Genomic DNA, 22,882 nt, shown 5'->3' with positions numbered 1-22,882 from the left:
TGATACGAACAATTAATCCCTCCCTAGTTATCATCTTGAAATCTAGCTACCTGTATATGGATCTCAAAATCTGGTGTTAAGTAATCGCAAGTAAAGTTTCTTCAGTTTATCAGTTCAAACAAATCAGGTCAAATGTTGCACCTGGATAAAAAGGTGACAAAAATGTCTCTCTATGAATAGGTCAACCATCATCATGAGTCATTCGTGAGCGACCCTTTGTTTGCTCAAAATCTTCAGACGCCTAAGTGCATAGAGTTTGCATGACCCACTTGCAAATTTCATTCATAGTTAATATGCAGCCTAATGCAGTGCCTCAGTGGCATGTGATGAAACTATTCATTTGTAAGCTCTGGCTGCAGTACTTTAAATATGCCCCACCTCGCCTTAATCTTGTCATGATCACTTCTATTGAGTGACATTTTCACATGATCATTTAACTTCCAAACACAATGCCTTTTAACAGTGACATCACCTTACTACACTCTATAGTAGTTGAGTGGCCTTACTTCTCCAGCAGCACAGGGGGTCTGGTCATCAGCGTGATGCGCCTCCAGTACCAGATCATGATGATGAGGATGCTGGGTGTCAGGAAGGTCTTCATGGCAAACCAAACCTTAGTGAAACCTCCATTTTGATGGATGCCCTTGGAACAGAAAACAAGATTTCTTACAAATACATACGCTCTAACTCACACATTCATGTAGTCGAATGAAAAGAAGCATTCTTGAAAGCTACAGTATGTGTTGGCATAACAAACAGACACCAGAGTATGTAGCCTTGTGGGTATTAAGGCTGGGACGCAGGGCAGGTACGCGTTTGTGTAACCTTGTGAATACAATTAACCAAAACAATCCTTCTTAAAGCTATATGTTGGCATAACAACCAGACACCTGAATATGTGGTCTTGTAGGCCTCAAGGCTGGGACACAGGACAGTTACGTGTATGTAACCTTGTGAATACAAGGAATCCTTTTAAAAATGTGTTGATGTGTTATGCTGGCATAATAACCATTTCCCAAACACATGCATGGTAGGGTTAATTGAAGACTCTTAATTGCCTGTTGGTGTGAATGTGAGTGTGAATTGGTTGTCTATTTGTGCCCTGTGATTGGCTGGTGACCAGTCGAGTGTGTACCTAGACTTTCGCCCAAAGTCAGCTGGGATAGGCTCCAGCACACCTATGACCGTACAGAGGATAAGCGGTACAGACACCCTGAGTATATGGCATTGTGGGTCTCAAGGTTGTGATGTAGGACAGTTACGCATCCATGCAACCTTGTGTATAGAATAATGGATATTGTCAAAACAATCCTTCTTAAAGCTATGTGCTGACATAACAGACACCAAAGCATGTGAATTTAATCAATGAACAAAAATGAGTATAGCAAGATAGCAAATTAGTAAATAATACAATCACAATTACATTACTAATGACGTGTCACTTTTTACAAGTATTAGCAGAAAATGCCAGATCATCTGTTGTCAAAGTTGGGTTGATCACACAAGAAAAACAATTACCGCTCGATGAAATGAGTTGACTTCTTATACTTACAGTACAGCAATTCAAAATGAGAAGTTAACTTACAACCAAGCGAATATCCTTTATTTCTCCAATGCCCACGTTGATCTTCTTGCGCTCATTGACGGGCAGACGGATGTTGAGGAGATAGTACTTATGAGCCACACTACCGACCTCCATGAAGGGCAACAGGTCACACTCATAGTAACGGCCCTCATTTTCAAAAGTCTGGAGAGCACAAGTAATGTCTGGTTAACGCACCTTCAATTGAGAACCAAGTTCAAGTTCAGTCAGGTCAGCAATCAGTAATAGAAAGATCAGCTCATAACGGTCGAGAACATTGTTTACACACCTTTGAAGTGGTGAAGTTGCAGTTGAGCTTCCGTTTTTCAAAAGAGTGAGCCATCTCGGTCCACTCACTGACTGTATCGTCTCTGTAGGCCAGGCCCACGTCAACAGTGACCATTGCTCCATCCTCTGTACACAACAACAACAACTGATTTTAACCCAAGAACGTCACTTAGAAAACAGTTTAGTGGTTAAAGAAAGAAATACATTAATCTTTATGTGTGTACATATTTGAATTCCTGATTCAACTTTTCAATCATGAGAGTGATTAGGTCATGATGACAAACAACCGAGGCCTTTTTTTGCACCGACAGGGAGAAAAATTCCCACCAGACTGCAAACATAACGTTCCTTTTCAGCTAATATATAATGGAATGCTAATGTATTCAGAGTGGAAGAAGTAGCGAGGATGACTATGTGCATTTCACTTTAAATCATTAACAGTCTGCGTGTCTGGACACGATTACAGTTGCAACCAACATCTTTATTTGGAGATTCACGAAGGCACTACTTTTAACTTGAGTGGCTTTTGTTGATTTTACTAAAACCGGTTTACAGAAATGTATTAGTCTTTTGTCACCTTGGATGAAGGAGAACTATATGAACAGGATTATTTATATGGATAATTCAGCCATCAATAAACTCTCCGTGCTGGCCCGGATACATGTTAACTCCCAATTGATAAAATAACACATTGATATAGCCTTCAAGAACCCACCAAACAACTAATTCAAGCTATTAGGACGGGATCTTTAGATCCTTTTACAAAGCCACCCCGCATGAGAGACTTGTACCGTTATGAAACAAGCTGGAATGGAGAGAAAGAAACCCAGCAACCTGTATTATGGGAAAGAATAAGATACAGGGAGAGGAGAGGGACTAAGACAAGCTCTGGCAGCAGACGTTTTGGTAACGCCCTTCACTGCCATTAGTCTGCCATTCTGCCTTGGCTGTGAGCTCACTTCATGCAACATTCCACTCCAGTCCAGTGGCCATTGCCACAGAAACTAAGCCTCCTCAACAGCTGTGTTATTGCTGGAGCTCATCCAAGGGGTGCTGCAGGTGGGTGGAGCTCTTAATAAGGGTAAAGCTCTTCTATGGTACAAACACTGTGATCCAGATAGGCTTGTTGACCAAGTGATGGGCTCCCGAATCAAAGAAAATGAAGGTTAGAAGAACTGAAAGGATAAAGAAACATTTGGCAGCATTTTATGTAAACCAGTCCACAGTGTTTTTGGAGAGATTTTTGTTTTTAAACAATCCCCAATCCAATGAAGTTGTAACATTGTGTAAAACGTAAAAACATGAATACAATGATTTGCAAATCATTTTCAACCTATCCTAAAATGAATACACTACCAAGACAATATATGTAATATTCAAACTGATGAACGTTATTTTTTATTTTTTTTTGCAACTAGTCTCTCAATTTGATGCCTGCAACACATTCCAAAAAAGCTGGGACAGGGGCAACAAAAGAGTGGGAAAGTTGAGGAATGCTTAAAAAAAAAAAAAAAAAAACTGTTGTCTGGAACACTCCACAGGTGAACAGGTTGGAAACAGGAGAGGGTTATGATTGGGTATAAAAAGGAGCATCCCCGAAATTCTTAGTTGTTCACAAAGCAAGGATGGGGCGAGGTTCACCGCTTTCTGAACAACTGCATGAGCAAATAGTCCAACAGCAGTTTCATTTCTCAACGTACAATTGCAAGGAATTTAGGGATTTCATCATCTGCAGTCCATATCATCAAATGATTCAGAGAATCTGGAGAAACCTCTGCATATAAGCAGAAAGGCCGAAAACCAACATTGAATGCCTGTGACATTTGATCCCTCCAGCGGCACTGCATTAAAAACCGACATCGTGTAAATGATATTGCCACGTGGGCTCAGGAACACTTCAGAAAACCACATGGTTCATCGTTACATCTACAAATGCAAGTTAAAACATTAGCATGCAAAGTGAAAGCCAACACCCAGAAACACCGCTGGCCCAAGCTCATCTGAGATGGACTGACACAAAGTAGAAAAGTGTACTGAGGTCTGACGAGTCCACATTTCAGGTTGTTTCTGGAAATCATGGGCGTCGTCTCCTCCGGGCCAAAGAGAAAAGCAGAATCCGGATCAGCGTAAAGTTCCAAAGCCAGCATCTGTGATGCTATGGGTGTGTGTTAGTGCCCATGGCATGGGTAAGTTGCACATCTGTGAAGGTACCATTAATGCTGAAAGGTACATACAGGTTTGGGAGCAAAATATGCTGCCATCCAAGCAGTGTCTTTTTCAGGGACATCCCTGCTCATTTCAGCGAGACAATTCCAAACCACATTCTGCATGTGTTACAACAGCGTGGCTTGTTAGTAAAAGAGTGAGTATTAGACTGGCCTCCCAGCAGTTTATTATGAAGCACAAAATACGACAGAGATCCGGGACAATTGAGCAACGTAAGTTGTATATCAAGCAAGAATGGGAAATAATTCCACCTACAAAGCTTCAACAAATAGTGTCCTCAGATCCCAAACGCTTTTGAGTGTTGTTCAAAGGAAAGGTGATGTATCACAGTGGTAAATGTGCCCCTGTCCCAGCTTTTTGGGAACATGTTGCAGACATCAAATTCTAAATGAATGAATATTTGCAAAAAAAGTTTGATTATTAACTCATTCCCTCCCAATGCCGTCCAAAGACGTCATTAAGAATCCATCTATTCCCTGCTAATGCCGTCTAGAGACATCAATGGCGTTTTTTTAACGGGGATGGGTGAGGGAGGGTCTTGTGCAGTTTGTGTGTGATCGTCAAGCCTGTGGATAACTGCAATGAGGATTGGCACCCTGTAGAGGGCAACAATGCCTTGAGGTGAATGTCCCTCCCTCAGAGGAAGAAGAGGGAGGGGGCAGGCCTGCGGGGTACAAGAGACAGTGAGAAGAGAAACATAATGGCGGAAAAGAGTGAAGACAAAATGGGGGGGGGGGGAGAATAAAAAATTAAAATAAATAAATAAAAAGCTTTCGATACTACAAATTTATTGCGCCAAGGCAAGAAAAATATTCCTGCGACCGACAGGAATGACGCCTTAGATCATGCGGGGAATGTTCCAAAGCTAACGCGCAAAATGCCGGCCCATACATATGGCAAGATGCTCTCGGGCGCTTGCTGGCTGATCGTCTGCTGACCAGGATTTGAATAAATGGGATCCGGAATAGTCAAGAGAGTGAACTCCCTTTTGGATAGCCAGGTGAGCTTCCTTCGACGAAGATCGACGACGACGGTAACTCGTTTGCAGCTCGCGTTAGCTACATTTGGCGAGCAAACACGCTCTTTCTTGTTACATAAAAACAATTTAGTCCCACTAGTTCACATTGCAATGTAACATCTGTTGCCAGTACTGATTTGAATTTTCCATTGCGTCCATCTTGTAGGAATTCAACACCCGCGAGTCGAGCGTCTTTTAGGATTGCGAAGAAGAAAGGTAATGTTTTTTTTTTACCCTTGCAAAACATAAAAAAAAGTATTTTTTAGTAATCGTATGTATTTTTTAAAACTTACAGGCTATGCATCCAGCAGACATTCGAGTCCCATTCCAGTATGCAGTGCACACAAAAAAGGTAATTGAAAGATTTTTCTCCACGTCCCACAACAGCAACTTCAACAATGTATTTTTATAGTAATAGTTATATTTCTAAACTGCACAGAGGTTCTGCTTCGAGCAGAAGTAGTGACTGGTTTCAAGGAGAATGACAACCACACAAGATCCCATTCAATGCCAACAGAGGATAAAACTTTGCTAGATTTTATGTGCAAGGTAATAAAAACCTGGACTATTGAGCAAATGGTAGAGGAGGAGAATTTGGAGGAAAAAAGTGCAGGAGGCCCATTTGTTCATGCATTTTTGTCTAATGTAAATTCTGTAGTTATACTTGTAAATACATGATTTTTTGGTCAAAAGTACTTTCTCAGTGTTTTTTTATGTTCAGATGTTTTAGATTTTCACTAAAGAAAAAATATATTGGTGTCAAAGTCATTGTTCTGCTTGATGTGTCTGCTTTCACAAAAAGGCTGTTTTCTCCGTTTTTTTTCTTCCAGAAACAGATTTGGCTGAAAGTAGCCTATATTTGACTGCCGATTACTAAAGAACGGTATAAGCTAGAGAAACTTTTCTTTCTGATGAAAGAAGAGAGTCTGGTCTTTCATTTGGCGGTTTTGGTGTTTACATCGACATAGTACATAATATTCTGTGGGCGTTGGAAAATCACTGGAAATGTCTCAAAAATGCCTGGCAGTCTAGGGGTTCCCTGCTCAGGAAACGGCTGGCAGTGAATGAGTTAAATATCTTTCCTTTGTAGTGTATTCAATAAAGGTCCAAAAGCATTTGCAAATCATTGTATTCTGTTTTTATTCGTTTTACACAACATCCCAACTTCATTAGAAATGGGCTTTGCATTTCCTCTCTCATTCGCTCTTTGTTTTTTGGCCGATATATATTACTTTATTACAGAACTAGGTAGTAGGTACAGTGGTGCCTTGATTTAAGAGTGTCCCAATTAATAATTTTTTTTTTTTTTTTTTAATTACATGCAATCGCTTGGACTATTTTTTGCTTTGTGATGTGAGCCAAAATTTAAGTTAAAGTTTCAGATACGCCTTGGCTCGAGTGCAGTGGAAGAAATGGAACAATTAAGATACTGCGATGCCCTCGCATGTGGGGAAGGAGAGCCACAGTCGGCGATGAACTTCAGACATATTGAATGGGACAAACAATCGACCACAAACAGAAAATGAAGCCTCACAAGGAGCTACAATTGGGCCACCAACTTGTGCCCAGAAGCTCACACTGAACTAACCGACTCCAACTCCTGATGTCACCCTAAACGTAACCTAAGTACTATTTTTCTTTAAATATATATCTATAAAATAAATAAATTGTGGTGTGGGGGAGTGGGGTGCGTCAGTAAGGGCATCCTGGGTAAAATGTGCCAAACAAATCATGCAACTGACTCTCTGTGGCGACCTCTGATAGGACAAGCCAAAAGTCACTAGAACAAGTGATGTTTACTCCTGGAAAGGCAAAATCTCTTGACTGGCTGACCTTGCTCCTTAAACGCTTCATATTGCAGCATTTCCTGTGGCTCAGAAACTTCAAAAAGGATCTTCAGTCTATTACCGAAACATCTGTCTGTGGTCTAGGTTGAATACCAGACTCATCTGTCTGGCAGCCAGACAGTAAACAATCCCCAGTTTGCTTATAGACACTTCAGCCAAGACAGAGACAGTTGGCACATCAATTGTGGTGAAGAGCTGACCATTACTGTGACATGACTATTTAGACAAGCAAGGCCAGAGAACATGGTTCATAAATAATTACAACACACAAGCATTTAAACTTTTTGTTCAACAAGCTATTACCCTACTACTACTTCATTAGATTACTCTCTGCAATGGCTACTTGATGTAGATGTGTTTATACTGCAGCGACTATAGTCTTCTAATGAAAGAAAAAAATAGTGGTGCCTTGACTTAGGAGTTGTGTTTGTTTTGTAACCACATTCATAACTCAAAACATCTCAAATCATCTTTCCCCATTAAAATTAATGGAAAAGCCATTAATCCGCTCCAGTGCCTAAAAAACATCCATCCATCCATTTTCTGAGCAGATTCTCCTCACTAGGGTCGCGGGCGTGCTGGAGCCTATCCTAGCTATCATCGGGCAGGAGGCGGGGTACACCCTGAACTGGTTGCCAGCCAATCACAGGCCCTAAAAAACACCAACAAAATGGCACTCTGCAGTAGACAGACTACACACAGGTTTGATCATAATCATACCTTGTCGCACCAGAACTTAACCCATTGTTAAGGCAGTAGTATTTGCTTCCTTAAGGTCTTGATTGGAACAGTGAGGACCCAATTGGCATTCCTGAAGGATACAGTTTATTGTTTTTGTTTTTCCACATTTGTGAAGATTGTCATTGGCTTTCCTAACCCTTTGTCCTTGCTCTGTTTAGGATTACCCAGTCTTTCCTGTTTAAGTTTGAACTTGTGGGCAGTGTTTCGTCTAGGTTTGGTAGCGCTTCATCGTATTGCTCGCTGTGATACTCCCGCCAGCGTTCCATCCTGCAGGAAGTACTTTGGCTCGGGTTTTAGAGCGCCCGTTATTATCAGATACGCTTTAATTAGCGCTACATCTATTTTCTGGGCATGGCACGATGTTGCCCACACGGGGGCACAATATTCAGCAGTGTTTTGGGGTTAGCTCCCCAGCTGGTGGTAGTAAGTTTATTGAGGTGGTTTGTCTCTGATGCGAGTTTTCCTTTCAGTCTAGCGACATGCTCTTTGAAAGAGAGCGTTACTCCTAGATACACTGGCAACAGATAGTACGTCTGCTCGTTGTTGTTCCACTTGATTAATTTTCTGTTGGCTTGATGGTTGTTCAGGTGGAAGGCACAAACCTGGGTCTTGCTTGGGTTTGTGTTCAGGTACCATTTCTTGGAATATTCAGAGTATATGGTTAGGGCATTTGAAAGTTTTTCTTCTAGGATGTTGTAGCTGTTGGACTGAGTGGTGATGCATCAGTTGTCTGAAAACACGCATGTATCTGTGGATGTTCAGGTATTGCGGCTAATCATTTGTGTAGATGTTAAACAAAAGTGGAACCAAGACAGAGCCCTGTGGGAGTCAGTTGTTCTGGGTGTGCCATCTACTCTTTTTGCATCCATCTGAACATAAAAGCATCGATTGTTAAGGAAGGATTTGATTATGCGAATCAAGGTGGAATTCTGTAAGATTTAGGCTACTTTTAGGATGAGTGCCCTGTGGTTCACAGTATCTTACGCAGCCGTAAATTCAACAAAAACAGCGCCAGTTATCTGTTTGGTTTAAAATCCATCTTTGATGTGTTGCGTCAGGCTTGGCTGGAGCATGAGTGGCGTGGTCTAAAGCCAGCTTGACCAGCAGAAAGATGTTCCTCAACGAGTTCAAGGATTCTTGCTAGGATCATGCGTTCATATACAGTAGTTTATAAGGGATGCATAATCGGGAGATTGGCCAAAAGCTTTTTGGTGATGTTGGGTCTTTTCAAGGTTTTGGAAGGGCTACCACTCTAGCTCTACTCCAAATTACAGTTGTTTAATAGGGATAGCATCCATCCTGTGATATTTATGCCCAAGTGTGTTACCATTTCTGTGGTTATCCCATCTCGGCCTGATGCTTTGTAGTGTTTAAGGTGTGAGATCGCTGTGGAGTCTTCAGTAAATCAAGATCTGGTTTGCTCTTTTGCATGATACGGCTTATGTCCATTTTAATTTTCGTCCCCTTACTTTATTAAGTAGTTTGCCATTTAATAGCAGCTGGTGGGCCATCTGGTTTGGGGTCACAGCTGCAATTTGAGGCTCGGGTGAATTTACAGAGTAACTATTTTTATTGTCATCCAGGCTTTCTTGCTACTATGGATTAGATTGATGCTAGTTACGACTTCTTGCCAGCGATCTCTATGTTCATTGCTGATGGAGGTAAGCACATTCTCTCTGAGCTCTACTGTATTTTTCAGCGAAAGAGTCTTCATTGAATGCATGGTTATGTTCCTCATACTGTTAAGTTCAGTGAGGCCAGGGATATAAGTTTTCCTGCATCCTCTGGGGATATTTTTCCTTGCCAACTTCCAAACCAGTCTTTGGAAACAGTTATATTCTTCCGGTCTGGGGTGGATGGTATAGCTGATCTGATGTCAGTCGTAAAGCCTTCCCAGTTGGCGCTCCAGAAATTAAACCTAGATTTCTGTTTATGTGGTCTGATAATAGGTCTTATGTCAATTAGTACTGGTCGATCTTGAGTTTTTGGAATATGGTTTCCCATGGATTTGTCAATGTTATGGTAGTGTCGAGATGAGATGAAAGATGTGGGATCCTTTGCATTATGAAGGAGTCCAAGATCTTTTGGAGCATCCCATGTTTCCACTGCTTCTTCATCGCAGTTTGCCTGATTGTATCGCCATGTGGTGCTATGGCTGTTGAAGTCACCAATATAGAGGCTTGCTTTGTTGGCATTGTGGCATACGTGTGGCCAGGTGAATGGAGTTGTCGGTGGTTTGTACACTAAAGTGATGGTAAGGTACTCTGTGTCCACTGGGAGACTCTCTAAACCTCCATTGAAGAAGTCAGTGCTAGTTTTGATCACCGACTTGTTGCGTGCGTAGATCGCACTTCCATGAACCGAACTGGGGTGATGGATGATAGGGTGCATGCCAGGTAATTTTGGGAACATAGGGTCCTTGTGTGTCTCTTGGAGGCAGAAGATGTCAGTGTCTCAGCTGGCTATGATTTCTGATTTTGCTGCAGACATTCCTTCAACGTTGAGGCTGAGGACTCTGAACTTTGTCAAGGTCATATCCTGAGGCCGAGGGTTTATCCTTTTACCATTTTTCAGAAAGGCAGGAACACTCTTAAAGGCAATGCAGGTTTAGACACAGCTAAGTAACAAACAAAATAATCATGGGAGTCCTATATAGTTTATTTTCCTCCCCTTAGTGATATTGTAAAATTATAAATCTTTCTGAGCAGCCTCTGTCATATGTTTTTATTTGAAATGTAGACATTACAGTTGAGAGGCAAGTACCTAAGATGATTTCGTTTGAGCGTTATGGAGTGGACTTATTTAATTTTTGGGACTAATGGAATGTAATTGCAGAGCTGAACGTTTTCACGGGAGTTAGAATCGTTATTCCCTCTCCGTGTGGTGTTCATTCACCCATGAATTTCGACTCACTAGTACACCACTAAAGAGTGATACTGTAACAATGTGCTTAAACAATTCGGCAGAGGAGGGGGGCGGCGGCGACACGCGGAAATCGGACCCACGGTGCTTCCTCGTGGTGGCTGCCGCGAGCCACGACACTGGCTTCGCGAAGAAGAGCAACCGATCCTGGCCCATGGGTCTCTATTTGCTGGGACGGAGGCCGGCGTGAACGACAAATTAAGGCACTTCTATCTCGCCCAGTAGATTGTGAAGAGACGCTCTGACGTAGTAGTAGTAGTAGTAGTCCGCCGTAGCAAGTTGCGACGCTAATGCACTCCTCTCAAAGCTGCGGTCACGCAGGCCAGTCAGCCAGTGTATTTCTTTAGCCATAGACACAGTCACATGGGTCACGTGTCCAAACGGATGCATTTACATTCAAATGAAGTGAAGCGCTGTAGCAGCCTGGCTAAGCAGCTTAGATGACATAAAACTACATTTTAAGCACAACGGCTCATTTTATGCAGAGACAAGGCCACGACAATATCGAGGTACTTTTAATTCCGCAATAACGTAAATATTTTGACATATGAGGTTTTTTTTCCATACGCTTGCCCGATTGGGAATGTTGTACGTTTTGCTAGCTTGCCAGTGAGTATTTTTGAGTTGGCATGGCCAAATCGGGAATCGTAAACTTCGAGCCCCGCTTAATGCACAGGCAACCACGTGACTCCCAAGTTTAATTTGAAACATAATCCTTGATTGGCCCATGTTTTGCAAAACTAATGATGTTTTATGCTCAAGAGCAGCATATGAATTTATGGCTTTACACAAATCAGTGCATTGTAAATATAAGAGTTGAGTTGTTAAAGTCTCTGTGCCCAAGAGTTGCAAACTTAAAGTGAAGTGTGACACTATCACCCTGAACAAGAGCAGTGATGTCTAGTTTACAATAAACAGTGAGGCTGGAGGGAAATTATGGCAACTGTAAACAATATGATCATATACGCAAGTGTGCTATAACACTGTACAAATACTGCAAATAATAGCAATAATCTTGGATAAGAACAATGAGCAATGCACATTAAAACCAGCAGACCTTCCAATAGCTTCTTCCCCCTTGCGGCCATTAACTTCTTAAATAGTTGACTTATAATTTCATAATGACACTTTGCCAAACTTGCACATCTCTGTAGTGACATTATTACTGTACTCATTGTAGCTTCTTCACTTTGTACTGTGACATTATCCCCGTATTCATTATTGTAGCTTCGTCACTCTGCGTTATTTGCGTAACTGTTGTTGATCAGTATAACCACACGAGTGGACACTTTAAACTGCTTGACGAATCTCTGCATCAATTGCAAAATGACTATCAGTATTACACACTACTGGACACCTTACATTGCTTAATGACTCTCTGAAATGATGTGTTTATGTCCTACGTGTATATTTTGTTATAGTGGCTTGTTTGCTGTAGTGCTAGAGTGACTTCAACTATGGTGGACAAATTACTTGTGTGTAAAGGTGATTTTCATTTGAAATCCAATAAATTTGAATGTGACTCATGTAAGCATGCAAAATCAGTCTCGGAGAAAAGAGAGGGCTTTTATAACTCAGATGCTAGAAGCTGTAAAAAAAGACCCACATTACCTCTTCTCTGTCTTTATACCTGTCAATTGTCTGTCAAGCCCAGATAAACCCTCCCCCCCCTGCCCAAACCCTCAGGGCCTGTGCCATTATAGAGTAAAAGGCACAGGACATCCATCACTGTTTGCGGTCTTCCGGTGCAAAAGGAATGCAATCATGTGAAAAATGCATTCTGGTAGATTCCTCAAGCACTCACCATGATAGACTCCGCATATAAAGACAGTTAAGTTACTGTTCTCTTGAATTCATTATGTGAAGTGACTAGGGATGTGAATTTTTCAGAGGCCAGTGACACAGCAAATATTTGCTAAGATTTTGTGAAACTAAGAAACAGGATGGAGCCTAACATTAACACTTCAGAAGAAAACACAGATTTAGAAAGATACGGCACACACAAGTTGATAAGTGATGTTTTTGTGCTCTTCAATGGATGACGAAATCATCAAGATCGTATTTCTCACCTATCTGGTTGTACATCTTGAACGCGATGTCAAACTGCAAGATAACCAGCATGAACTGGAACCAGGGGCTCATCTCCTTGTTAGGCAGAGGAATGTGGACAGCAAACACAATGTTGTTGGCCTCAATCCTCTTGGCCATGGCCTCATCAAAGGTCCGGATCTTGTCACATTGGTTGGGACCCCAAGGCATGAACCACTTTGTTTCCTGGCGGTGCTTGACAGTGTCCACACATTTGGTAGCCAGGTAGTGGACTGCCGTGGTGGGGCTAGGAGCTGGTGAAACAGGAAGAGGAGATGTGTGATTTCAAAGAGATTACATTGAAAGACCAGATATGCACATTAAACATTGCATCGACACTGGTAATATCATGATAGCAACCATTAGGGAAAGTCAACAAGTTACCCTAGAATCCTAACAATTTCCTCTTCACACTGACTGCACCATCTCTCACTTCCAGAAGGAATGGCAGGGTAAAACATTCCTGATTGCACCAATTAAAGCTCCTACACATTGAGATGCATGAGCCTTAGTGCTGTTGCTCCTCGTCAGGGTTTTAGTGACACTTGGGAAATGCCCATTCTTTGTCATGATGACAACAATAACGTTAAAAAAAAAAAAAGAATGAGGTGTGAGAGCCGTGTTGCAGCCTCAAGGCAAATGACAACATTGCGTCACTGCTGTGACTGCACTATATAGGACTGATAATGACAGGCATGCAGGAGAGCAACATTTGTTAAACATATTCATTGTGCACTATAATTTCCAATATTAGGTACAGTCAACCCCCAAGTAGTCACGGTTCACCATTCACAAATTCACCTACAGCAGTGACTCTCAAAGTAGCAATGTGACAAGATTTCCTAAAAACAACAGTCTGTCAAATGCTAAGTCTGGTCACTTTAACCTGAGTACAATGCACCCATAATTTTGAAAATCGGATGATGGGCTCCGGAGAAATTGAGTTTTTGGTGCAGAAAAAAAAAAAGGGCTTTTGGGGAATTTTTTTTGGTGCGATATTGCCTAGAGAAAATCTGGTCAAAAAAACACCTTCAAATTAAGTAAAACAGTACAACTTCATTATTTATCAACTTCAACCCTTTTGTTTCGTCTGCTGCTCAGTGAACCCTTTCGAGTGGCTGATAACGTTCAGTTAAAAATATCCACCAATAAGATTGTATGGGCCGAAATTCCAAGGGATTTTCCAAGTCGACGCGTCAAAATTACTGTAACGTTTCAAACAGCATCAATTGCCCTAAAAATTCAACTAAGATAGCGCAAATGGTCCATCACTCCTGAGAAGACCAATATAGGCAGTAGAAAAGGGTCATACTTCAGTCATCAGGATTTTAGAGGCATTTCAAGTTTTTCGAGAAGAAGAATACTGCTGCCTGTTTCAAGCCCCTAGTGACGCATCCAAGACGACTCCCTAATCTGTAAAGATGAGTGATTCAGGAAAGCACTGAGAATCACTGACTCATGGAGGTGAGCTTCAAAGCCCAGAGTTTTCAGATTCAGCTCATGAGAAAGATAAGTGGCACATTTAAGAAGACTTAAAGTGGTAATCAGTGCCAAATGTGCTTCTAAGCAACTACTCAACGAAAAAGACATGCAGAAGGAAATGGTGTTTCTTGAACTACAAGGAAAATGGTTTAAAAACAGCCAAATCTACAACCCCAATTCCAATTAAGTTGGGATGTTGTGTTAAACAAATAAAACAGAATACAATGATTTGCAAATCATGTTCAACCTAAATGTAATTGAATATACTACAAAGACAAGATATTTAATGTTCAAATTGATAAACTTCATTGTTTTTAGCAAATAATCAATAACTTGGAATTTTATGGCTGCAACACGTTCCAAGAAAGCTGGGACAGGTGGCAAAAAAAAAAGACTGAGAAACTTGAGGAATGCTCATCAAACACCTGTTTGGAACATCCCATAGTTGAACAGGTTAATTGGGAACAGGTGGGTGCCATGATTGGGTATAAAAGGAGCTTCTCTGAATTGCTCAGTGATTCACAAGCAAAGATGGGGCGAGGTTCACCTCTTGAGAAAATAGTCGAACAGTTTAAGGACAATGTTCCTCAACATACAATTGCAAGGAATTTAGGGTCTACGGTCCATATCATCATTACAAGGTTCAGAGAATCTGGAGAAATCACTGCATGTAAGCGCCAAGGCCGAAAACCAACATTGAATGCCCGTGACCTTCGATCCCTCAGGCGGCACTGCATCAGAAACCAACAATGTGTAAAGGATATCCCCACGTGGGCTCAGGAACACTTCAGAAAACCAATGTCAGTAAAAACAGTTCAGCGCTACATCCGTAAGTGCCGGCTTCTCTGGGCCTGAGCTCATCTAAAATGGACTGATGCAAAGTGGAAAAGTGTTCTGTGGTCCGACGAGTCCACATTTCAAATAGTTTTTGGAAATTGTGGACGTCGTGTCCTCCGGGCCAAAGAGGAAAAGAACCATCCGGACTGTTATGGACGCAAAGTTCAAAAGCCAGCATCTGTGATCGTCTGAGGCTGTGTTAGTGCCAATTGCATGGGTAACTTACACATCTGTGAAGGCACTATTAATGCTGGAAGGTACATAAAGGTTTTGGAGAAACATATGCTGCCATCCAAGCAACGTCTTTTTCATGGATGCCCCTGCTTATTTCAGCAAGACAATGTCAAACCACAATCTGCACGTGTTACAACAGCGTGGCTTCGTAGTAAAAGAGAGACTGTACTAGTACTAGACTGGCCTGCCTGCAGTCCAGACCTGTCTCCCATTGAAAATGTATTCCCAAAAGTTTATTGAATGTTGTTAAAAGAAAAGGTGATGTGACACAGTGGTAAACATGACCGTGTCCCAGCTTTTTTGGAGCTGTTGCAGCCATAAAATTGTAAGTTAATGATTATTTGCTAAAAACACTTCAGTTCGAATGAAATATGAAAGATCATTTGAGATGTTCCAATAAAGTGCACAGTGTTATTTACTGGTGTACTGAGGCCTGGTAGACTGTCCAAATCATTATTAAAGTGATGAAGACCAATTTTGCTTCAGGTTGTATTTAGTAGCATTGTTTCACTCACGGCGGCACGGTGGCCGACTGGTTAGAGCGTATACCTCACAGTTCTGAGGTCCGGGGTTCTGTGTGGAGTTTGCATGTTCTCCCCGTGCCTGCGTGGTTTTCTCTGGGCACTCCGGTTTCCTCCCACATCCCAAAAACATGCATGGTAGGTTAATTGACAACTCTAAATTGCCCGTAGGTGTGAATGTGAGTGCTAATGGTTGTTTGTTTGTATGTGCCCTGCGATTGGCTGGCAACCAGTTCAGGGTGTAACCCGCCTCCTGCCCGATGATAGCTGGGATAGGCTCCAGCACGCCCGTGACCCTAGTGAGGAGAAGCGGCTCAGAAAATGGATGGATGGATGGATGTTTCACTCACTAGTCCATACACTAAACAGTCTTCCCGTTTACATTCTTGCACATGCTGTTGACTAATAGGAGGAGAAAGCAATGTCACATGGTTTGCTGTCATCGTTTGGAACCATGGAGGGAAATGGAGTCAGTTTAGATGCTGCTCACATAAGTATTTTTTAAAATGTGTCATTTTGTCTGTCCGCGACAACTACATTTTTAAGACAGAAAGTTTACCAGCCGTGTATTTCGATTATTATTTCAAGCTTGCATTGACGGCGAATACCTGATCTATGTATTTACGCTGCAGCCATATTGGCAGATACCGATACATATAGTAACCTTTGGTCTGATCTGAGGCTATCTGATTCCTTGTGGGGGGTTTTTCTCTGCACACTGTCGCAATGCATATCCCAATTGTGCCACTTAAGAGCAAAAAATTAAAAAAAAAAAAAAAATAGAACTGTGTCACCATGCAGTGTAAATATAGCCTTAGTTCCACCTAAATCTTGATATTGTATATTATTTTAGATAGATCAATGCTTCCATCTAGGCCTACAGCTATTGAATGTTATAGTTGATTATTCTATTGGTTATCACATCGATTGAGTAATTTTTATTTTGCATTGTTGGAATGAACGTGCTTATTACGTGTTTATTTTGGTATTGTTTATTTATTAAAGCAATAGAAAGTGCACCGGCAGCTGTGTCTATTCTTGACTAATCTTGGGGGCTTTAGAATGAGTTTTAACTAGCTGTGGTGGGGTAAATTGAATTAGCTAACATTGGTACATTGTGTTGGCGATCTTAGACATGTCGTACAAGCTAGTTCTGCTTTGCAGTAGACACATTGCACTTTATCTTTTTTAAATTGTGAAATCATCCCAAACTTCAGACATTGTTTTTACGCACACCTTCCCACTGGCGCGCCACCATTGCACAAGCTTATTTCTAGACGGAGTAGTGCATGGGTCTGCAGTCAGTTCAATTGGGAAAATGATCACTGTGAAGCTTTGAGGCAGCGACTTTTGCTTCGACCTTTTTTTGTAATGGCATTACAGAAGTTACAGAAGTGAGCATCACTGTTTGAAGATATTGTCAAAGAACACAGTAAGAACAATGACACCAAACTGAATCAAATCCAGTTATCTGAATCCTCTTGGAGTTCAATTATCTGCTGACCCTGAGCCCAGCGGCTGCTTGAGAGTCCACAACAGTGTGTCCAGAATAATGGCCATCCCTGCAGCCCGCTGAGCCCATGCCACGCTCTCTGCGTTTGTTGGAAAACGTGGGTGTGGCGGGGGCCTTTCTACTTAATTGTCCCCAGCGTCCCCGGGCCACCAAGCAAACACAAAGGAATCCGGCTTCATTAAAACCATCTTATCTAGACGGGACCCAAACAGGCTAATTTGTCAGCGAGAGGGCTGTTTCCAGATTAAACCTATATAGGAAAGCCCTTCACATGAGCTCAACTTCTGTGCACGTGTGTGTATGTATGTGTGTGTGTTCTGCATGTGCGTGGGTGGATTTGAAGAAATTTGACAGTGAACCCAACGCAGCCCCCTGAGGACTGGATCTAACTTTGACAGCTCTGTGCGTGTCCCTGTGCAGCTAAAAGTAGAGGGAAAACACAAATGCACTGCCTGGGAGGCCACTGGGATTTGGGGAGAGTGGAATCCACACAAGGGGGGGGTTAAAGGAAGGTAGAGATGCTGCCTGGGGCCTCGCACACCAGACAGACATGACATGAGGGAGGAGGGGTGAAGAGAATTTGGATCAAAGAAAAATAAGAAACTGCTGCCTGTAATTTAGCATAGGATCAAATATTAACTAAAGGGTGTTGGAAAGTAACTCCTTAATTTAAAATACACGTACTAGAATTCTCATATTTTCTGTGTTTGTTCTTAATGTATGAATTTTTACAACTCACGGCTATATATGGAGAGGAAAGTGTTTGGCATGAGGTTTTATTTAAAATTCAATATGAGAGCGAGGTACCAGCTTCTTGAGCCACCCAGGAATTGTGTCAACTGATTTCACCAGAAAATCTTGCGGGATGATGAGTTGATCCAACATTTTTGGATTGGAACAGCAGACTAGCTTCTTTAACAAACCCCAAGAAGTCACACTCATACTTTCAATAGTATTCATGAGACGCGACTTGAACAGCAAGACTTGCCTGTTTATATTTAAAAATCTGCATTTTCAAAATAGTATGCCATTTGTTTTGGCTTTTTATTTTTTAGCAAAAGGTTATTTTTGGTGCAGTTTACACAAACCTGACAAACCACCAGTATGCTATGAGGCAGAGGTCAGAGGCAAAATCATGAAGCAAGTATCATGGAAGGAAACCTGGAGATGATTACATTGGGATTCAAGGATTATGTTTGATAAAATCGGGAACAATGGAGATTGGCAACATGCAAGGTTTGCAACTCAAACATAAGACACATAACAGAGTGCAAAGTGGCTACTGTAATTAAAATTTTTTTTTCAAAATATCAATATTTTATATATTTTTTTAATGAAGGGAAACTACCCTAGTAAGAATATCTTGCTTAGTGCTACCATGGTGTTTTTACTGTGCATATGACAAATGCACACCTTGAATCCATTGTGTCATGATTCATTAACAATGATTCCAGTCACAATCCTGTCCAAAGTCATATCACACCACAGCCTTACTTAAATTCTCATGCAATAAAGAACAAACTGCAAAAATGGAAGAAAAAAAATACAATAAATCTACATATTTTTCAGGTATCTGTACTTTCCTTGTGTTTATTTTTCTGACAACTTCTTACTTTTACTCCTTGCATTGAAAAAAGATCCGTACTTTCTAAAGGTGCAACAATTATTCGATTGATCGACAACTAATCGATTATCAAATTAATCAACAACTATTGTGATAATTGATTAATCGTTCGGGGGCATTGATTAACTTCTAATTGTCCAAATCCTTGGAATTTCAGCCTCTCAACAGTAAATAGTTTGATTTATTTCCTGTAGTCCTCCATTAAAGCAGACTGATTTTTTTTGTTGAATTAAAATAAGACATTTGCAAATATATGCTTTTACTTTGGGGAAAAAAAATAATCAACATTTTCCCCCATTTTCTTACATGGTAGGGACCAAACCAGTAACTGAATCATAATCAATTTATATTTGTGCATTTTCTGCACTGTCAATTTCAAATAATGTCCTGTTTTCAAAAAGAAAAGGAAAAGCAAATGTTTTAATCTGATGCGTCCCAAAAAATTATCGACAGATGAATCAGTTATTAAAATAATCGCTAGTTGCAGCCCTATCGTACTTTCTACTCCTTTGTCAAAATAAGCTTGCTTTTTTCAACCTCTGCAGATGACAATTTAAAAAAATAATAAATAAAATAAAGGGACTAGCTGAAAGTCACAACAACTTAGTACATTTCGTTTTAGAGTATTGTACTTTTTTTTTTAGTACAGCAGTTGAATCAGCAATACTTTTACCAGTCTCATTTACTCGGATATGTGTACTTCTACTTAAGTAGAAAGTGTGAGTACTTTAGCCACCTCTGCTCTGTATATTAAAAAAAAAAGACATTTAAAACACTTGTGGCGTGTAAGACAGGAATCACCGTGATACACAGCAGTGATTTAGTTAAAAGTTGAGAGTAATGTTTCAAGGCCAAGCGGAACAAGGTGAACATACACGTACAATCTTTTCTTTGTCACAAAAAATATATAAAAAACGCTACCGTGGACGCACGTAGACGACAGCCTAACTTTTCGCTTTTGTCGTTTACGTTAACATTCGAACATTCGACACTCAGAAAGGTACAGAACAGCTAAACAAAATGATTAGTGAGCGATAAGGTGGTACAAACAGGGGGCGGGAAAAAAAACTTACCAATTAACCCACCGACCATGAAAGCGAACGCCTGGAACAAAAGCAGTATAACTCCCACTATCACCAACTTTTTGGTGCTCATGTTCTCGATAATTGCCCCCGCCATCGTGATGAAGGGGGGGGGAGGAAAAAAATGGACAATGTGGCTCCTCAAAAGTGACGAAGTCGTTGCATCCGCGACCAGTGTGAGGAAGGCAGTAAAGTGGTGGTGGCTCCCTTCCGCCGCTCGGCTCCTGCCTTTCAACTTCGAAGGAAGAAAAAAAAAGAGAGAGAGGGGGAGAAAAAAAAAACTGGGATCACATGACCGTACGGCGTTCGGCTTTATCCTCCAGTGAGCAGCAGAGCGGCGGGGAGACCTACTTTGGAGTTCCGCAGCATGACATTATCCAGGTTAGCATGCTACTGGAAACCTATCATAGCGTCCCTGTTGTGTCGCTACTATTTAAAGAACCTCGTTGCAAGTGCCATCTCGTGTTGTTTTCTACTTAATGACCCTCCACACGTTCCGTTTATGACCCCCCCCCCCCCCCTCCCTCCACCAAGAAGTTTGTGTCAATGCTCCTCGCTTCCTGTCAATCACCATCAATTTATATTTTTAAGGATTACAGTAAACACACTCACTATTCACGTTTCTTTTGTAGTCTGAAAAACACCTGTGCGTTTTTTGATTTATTCTTTTTTTTTTACTCTTTTTGAAAGGTCCAAATAGGCCACAAGATGGCGCCAGAGCCAGGTCTAATAGGAAAGTAGTACAGGGATAGGGACCGAGCCCTGCCACGAATATCGAAAATCCTAGTAATGCGGAACCTAATGTGACCAAGCCCGGGACACGGGATAGCTGACTTCCTGTGTATGGTACGCTAACGTCGGCTAATGACTACGGTTTGATTACAACGATGATTGTTTGAAGCCTAACTTGCTGAAATGTTTTTTTGTTTGTTTGTTTGGTTTTTTTTAATGGTTGGCGTCTTCAGAAAAAAAAAATGCATGTATATTATTTATTCATACAAATATGATATATGTAAACACAAATGAAGCACAAACATCAATTATTGTAATCTTTGATAGCTCTGTCGTGACATCTTGTGTTAAAAAAATAAGACATCCGCCATTCACCCCAGTTGGGAGGGGATTGCTTAAACCCGTTTTACCCAATGCAGAAGTAGGTTTGTATTGGTATTGGTGCACCCGTCCCACTACAATATGTAGGTATGAATTCTTTTTTTGGAATTATACAAAATAATATCCATCCATCCATTTTCTGAGCCACTTCTCCTCACTAGGGTCGCGGGCATGCTGGAGCCTATCCCAGCTATCATCGGGCAGGAGGCGGGGCACACCCTGAACTGGTTGCCAGCCAATCGCAGGGCACAAACAAACACACAACCATTCACACTCACAGTCACACCTGCGGGCAATTTAGAGTCTCAAATTAATGCATGTTTTTGGGATGTGGGAGGAAACCGGAGTGCCTGGAGAAAACCCACGCAGGCACAGGGAGAACATGCAAACTCCACACAGGTGGGGCCAGGGATTGAACCCAGGTCCTCAGAACTGTGAGGCTGACGCTCTAACCAGTCATCCACTGTGCCGCCTACAAAATAATAATGTATTGCAAATTATTTTTTGGAACTCCAAGCTGCTGCTTGCAGACGGTCGTGACAGGCAAGTATTTCCCCCATTAATCCCAGAATAGGTGAATTTGCATATGCCGAACCGTGAATATTTACTGTACATCGGTGTCAAGGAAGTATGTTGAAGTAGTACATCTCTATTGCAAGACAAGCTTTTTATGTCAAGGAGGAGGTGAGCTTAGTCTGGATTTTTACAGAAAGTCCTCACCCCGATTGCATGTAGACATGCACATTCAAATGTTTTTGAATCAAATGATCTCTGCAAGTTATATTTATTTTTTCAAGTGAATGTTGTAAAATGAGTTTGAAATATTAAATTGTTTTGAGATTTTTGTGGTATATTTATGATTTAAACAAAGCTAAAGGCAATTATCAACATTAGGCTGCGTCAATTGCAGTTTTGCGCTATTTGAGGCAGGGTTTGGTCCCTATCCTTGGTGAATATGGGTAGATGATAATAAGCAGTACATAAAATGGGTGGGATAGCAATTGTATTAAGTACGAATTTAAATAGAGTGGTGCCTAGACTTGCTAGGTTAAATCCTTCCGTGATCACACTCAAAACTCAAAACACTTGTATCTCAAATCCTCTTTCCCCATTGAAGAGAATGGTAATGTCATTAATCCGTTGCAACCCCACATTGTGCTTCTTCTGGTGTGTGCCTCGACCACCAGAGGGGGCAGTATGATACACACACACAGACCCAAACGAAGAAGTAGTTTACAACTAAGTGACTCAATAAGCAGCAGTAATAGTTATTTTTCACATAGAATACATGCCTGAGTGTTTTACTATTGTCTATGTGTTGCTGCACATTTGTGTTCAATTATGTATTCTTTGACAGTAAACTTTAACCGTGAGTGGCATTGAACAGCTCAAAGCATCTTTTTACAAAAAACAACTGTTTACTATGTGCCAAACTGCTGCTTGCTGTCGCCATCCAGTGCTTGTATCTCAAATTTTTGCTATCAATTCAAAGCAGAAAAATCCGCCAAAGTGTCAGCTCATATCACAAAATACTCTTAAGTCGGTCACTCGTAAGCCAAGGTATCACTGTATTCTTCAAAGCAGACTGTAGTCCTATTAGAAGGCGCTTAAACTGAAGTGCATTTCAAAGTCATTTTCTCTCTGACAAGAAAAAGGCTTTCAATGGCAAATTGGCAACTTCAGGATAACAGTGGACTAGTAACTAGCACATCTGGCTCCCAGTTCTGAGGCTTGGGGTTCGAATCATAAGCGTAATTTACAGCG

At 41.2% G+C, this 22,882-nt stretch overlaps 1 protein-coding gene and 1 long non-coding RNA gene across 5 annotated transcripts in view; one reads left to right on the top strand and one right to left on the bottom strand.

Moving 5' to 3' along the window:
• wls (Wnt ligand secretion mediator) overlaps positions 1-20,489 on the bottom strand; it is a 31,061-nt gene extending 10,572 nt beyond the window's left edge. The window contains exons 1-6 of one of the 4 annotated variants that reach the window (XR_009791959.1): positions 20,357-20,489; positions 19,997-20,240; positions 12,694-12,966; positions 1,872-1,996; positions 1,586-1,747; positions 507-643 (exon numbers count right to left, since the gene is read on the bottom strand). Coding sequence is in view for 3 of the 4 variants with exons in the window: in XM_061798701.1 (XP_061654685.1) it covers positions 507-643; positions 1,586-1,747; positions 1,872-1,996; positions 12,694-12,966; positions 19,997-20,240; positions 20,357-20,374 (959 nt within the window). In the remaining variant the exon portion in view is untranslated. Of the gene's footprint in view, positions 1-506; positions 644-1,585; positions 1,748-1,871; positions 1,997-12,693; positions 12,967-13,096; positions 13,246-19,996; positions 20,254-20,356 lie in introns of those variants that run through there. The other 3 variants (XM_061798701.1, XM_061798702.1, XM_061798704.1) reach the window with 3 other exon arrangements.
• LOC133489496 (uncharacterized) lies at positions 4,084-5,689 on the top strand. Its single transcript, XR_009791929.1, has 4 exons — positions 4,084-5,096; positions 5,281-5,330; positions 5,410-5,466; positions 5,554-5,689. It is a non-coding gene; the product is annotated as an uncharacterized LOC133489496 (long non-coding RNA).
• Positions 20,490-22,882: the final 2,393 nt, after the last annotated feature.

This window comes from Phyllopteryx taeniolatus, chromosome 14, assembly GCF_024500385.1.
Source record: "Phyllopteryx taeniolatus isolate TA_2022b chromosome 14, UOR_Ptae_1.2, whole genome shotgun sequence".
Taxonomy (NCBI): domain Eukaryota; kingdom Metazoa; phylum Chordata; class Actinopteri; order Syngnathiformes; family Syngnathidae; genus Phyllopteryx; species Phyllopteryx taeniolatus.
This window is presented reverse-complemented; position numbering and strand designations above follow the sequence as displayed.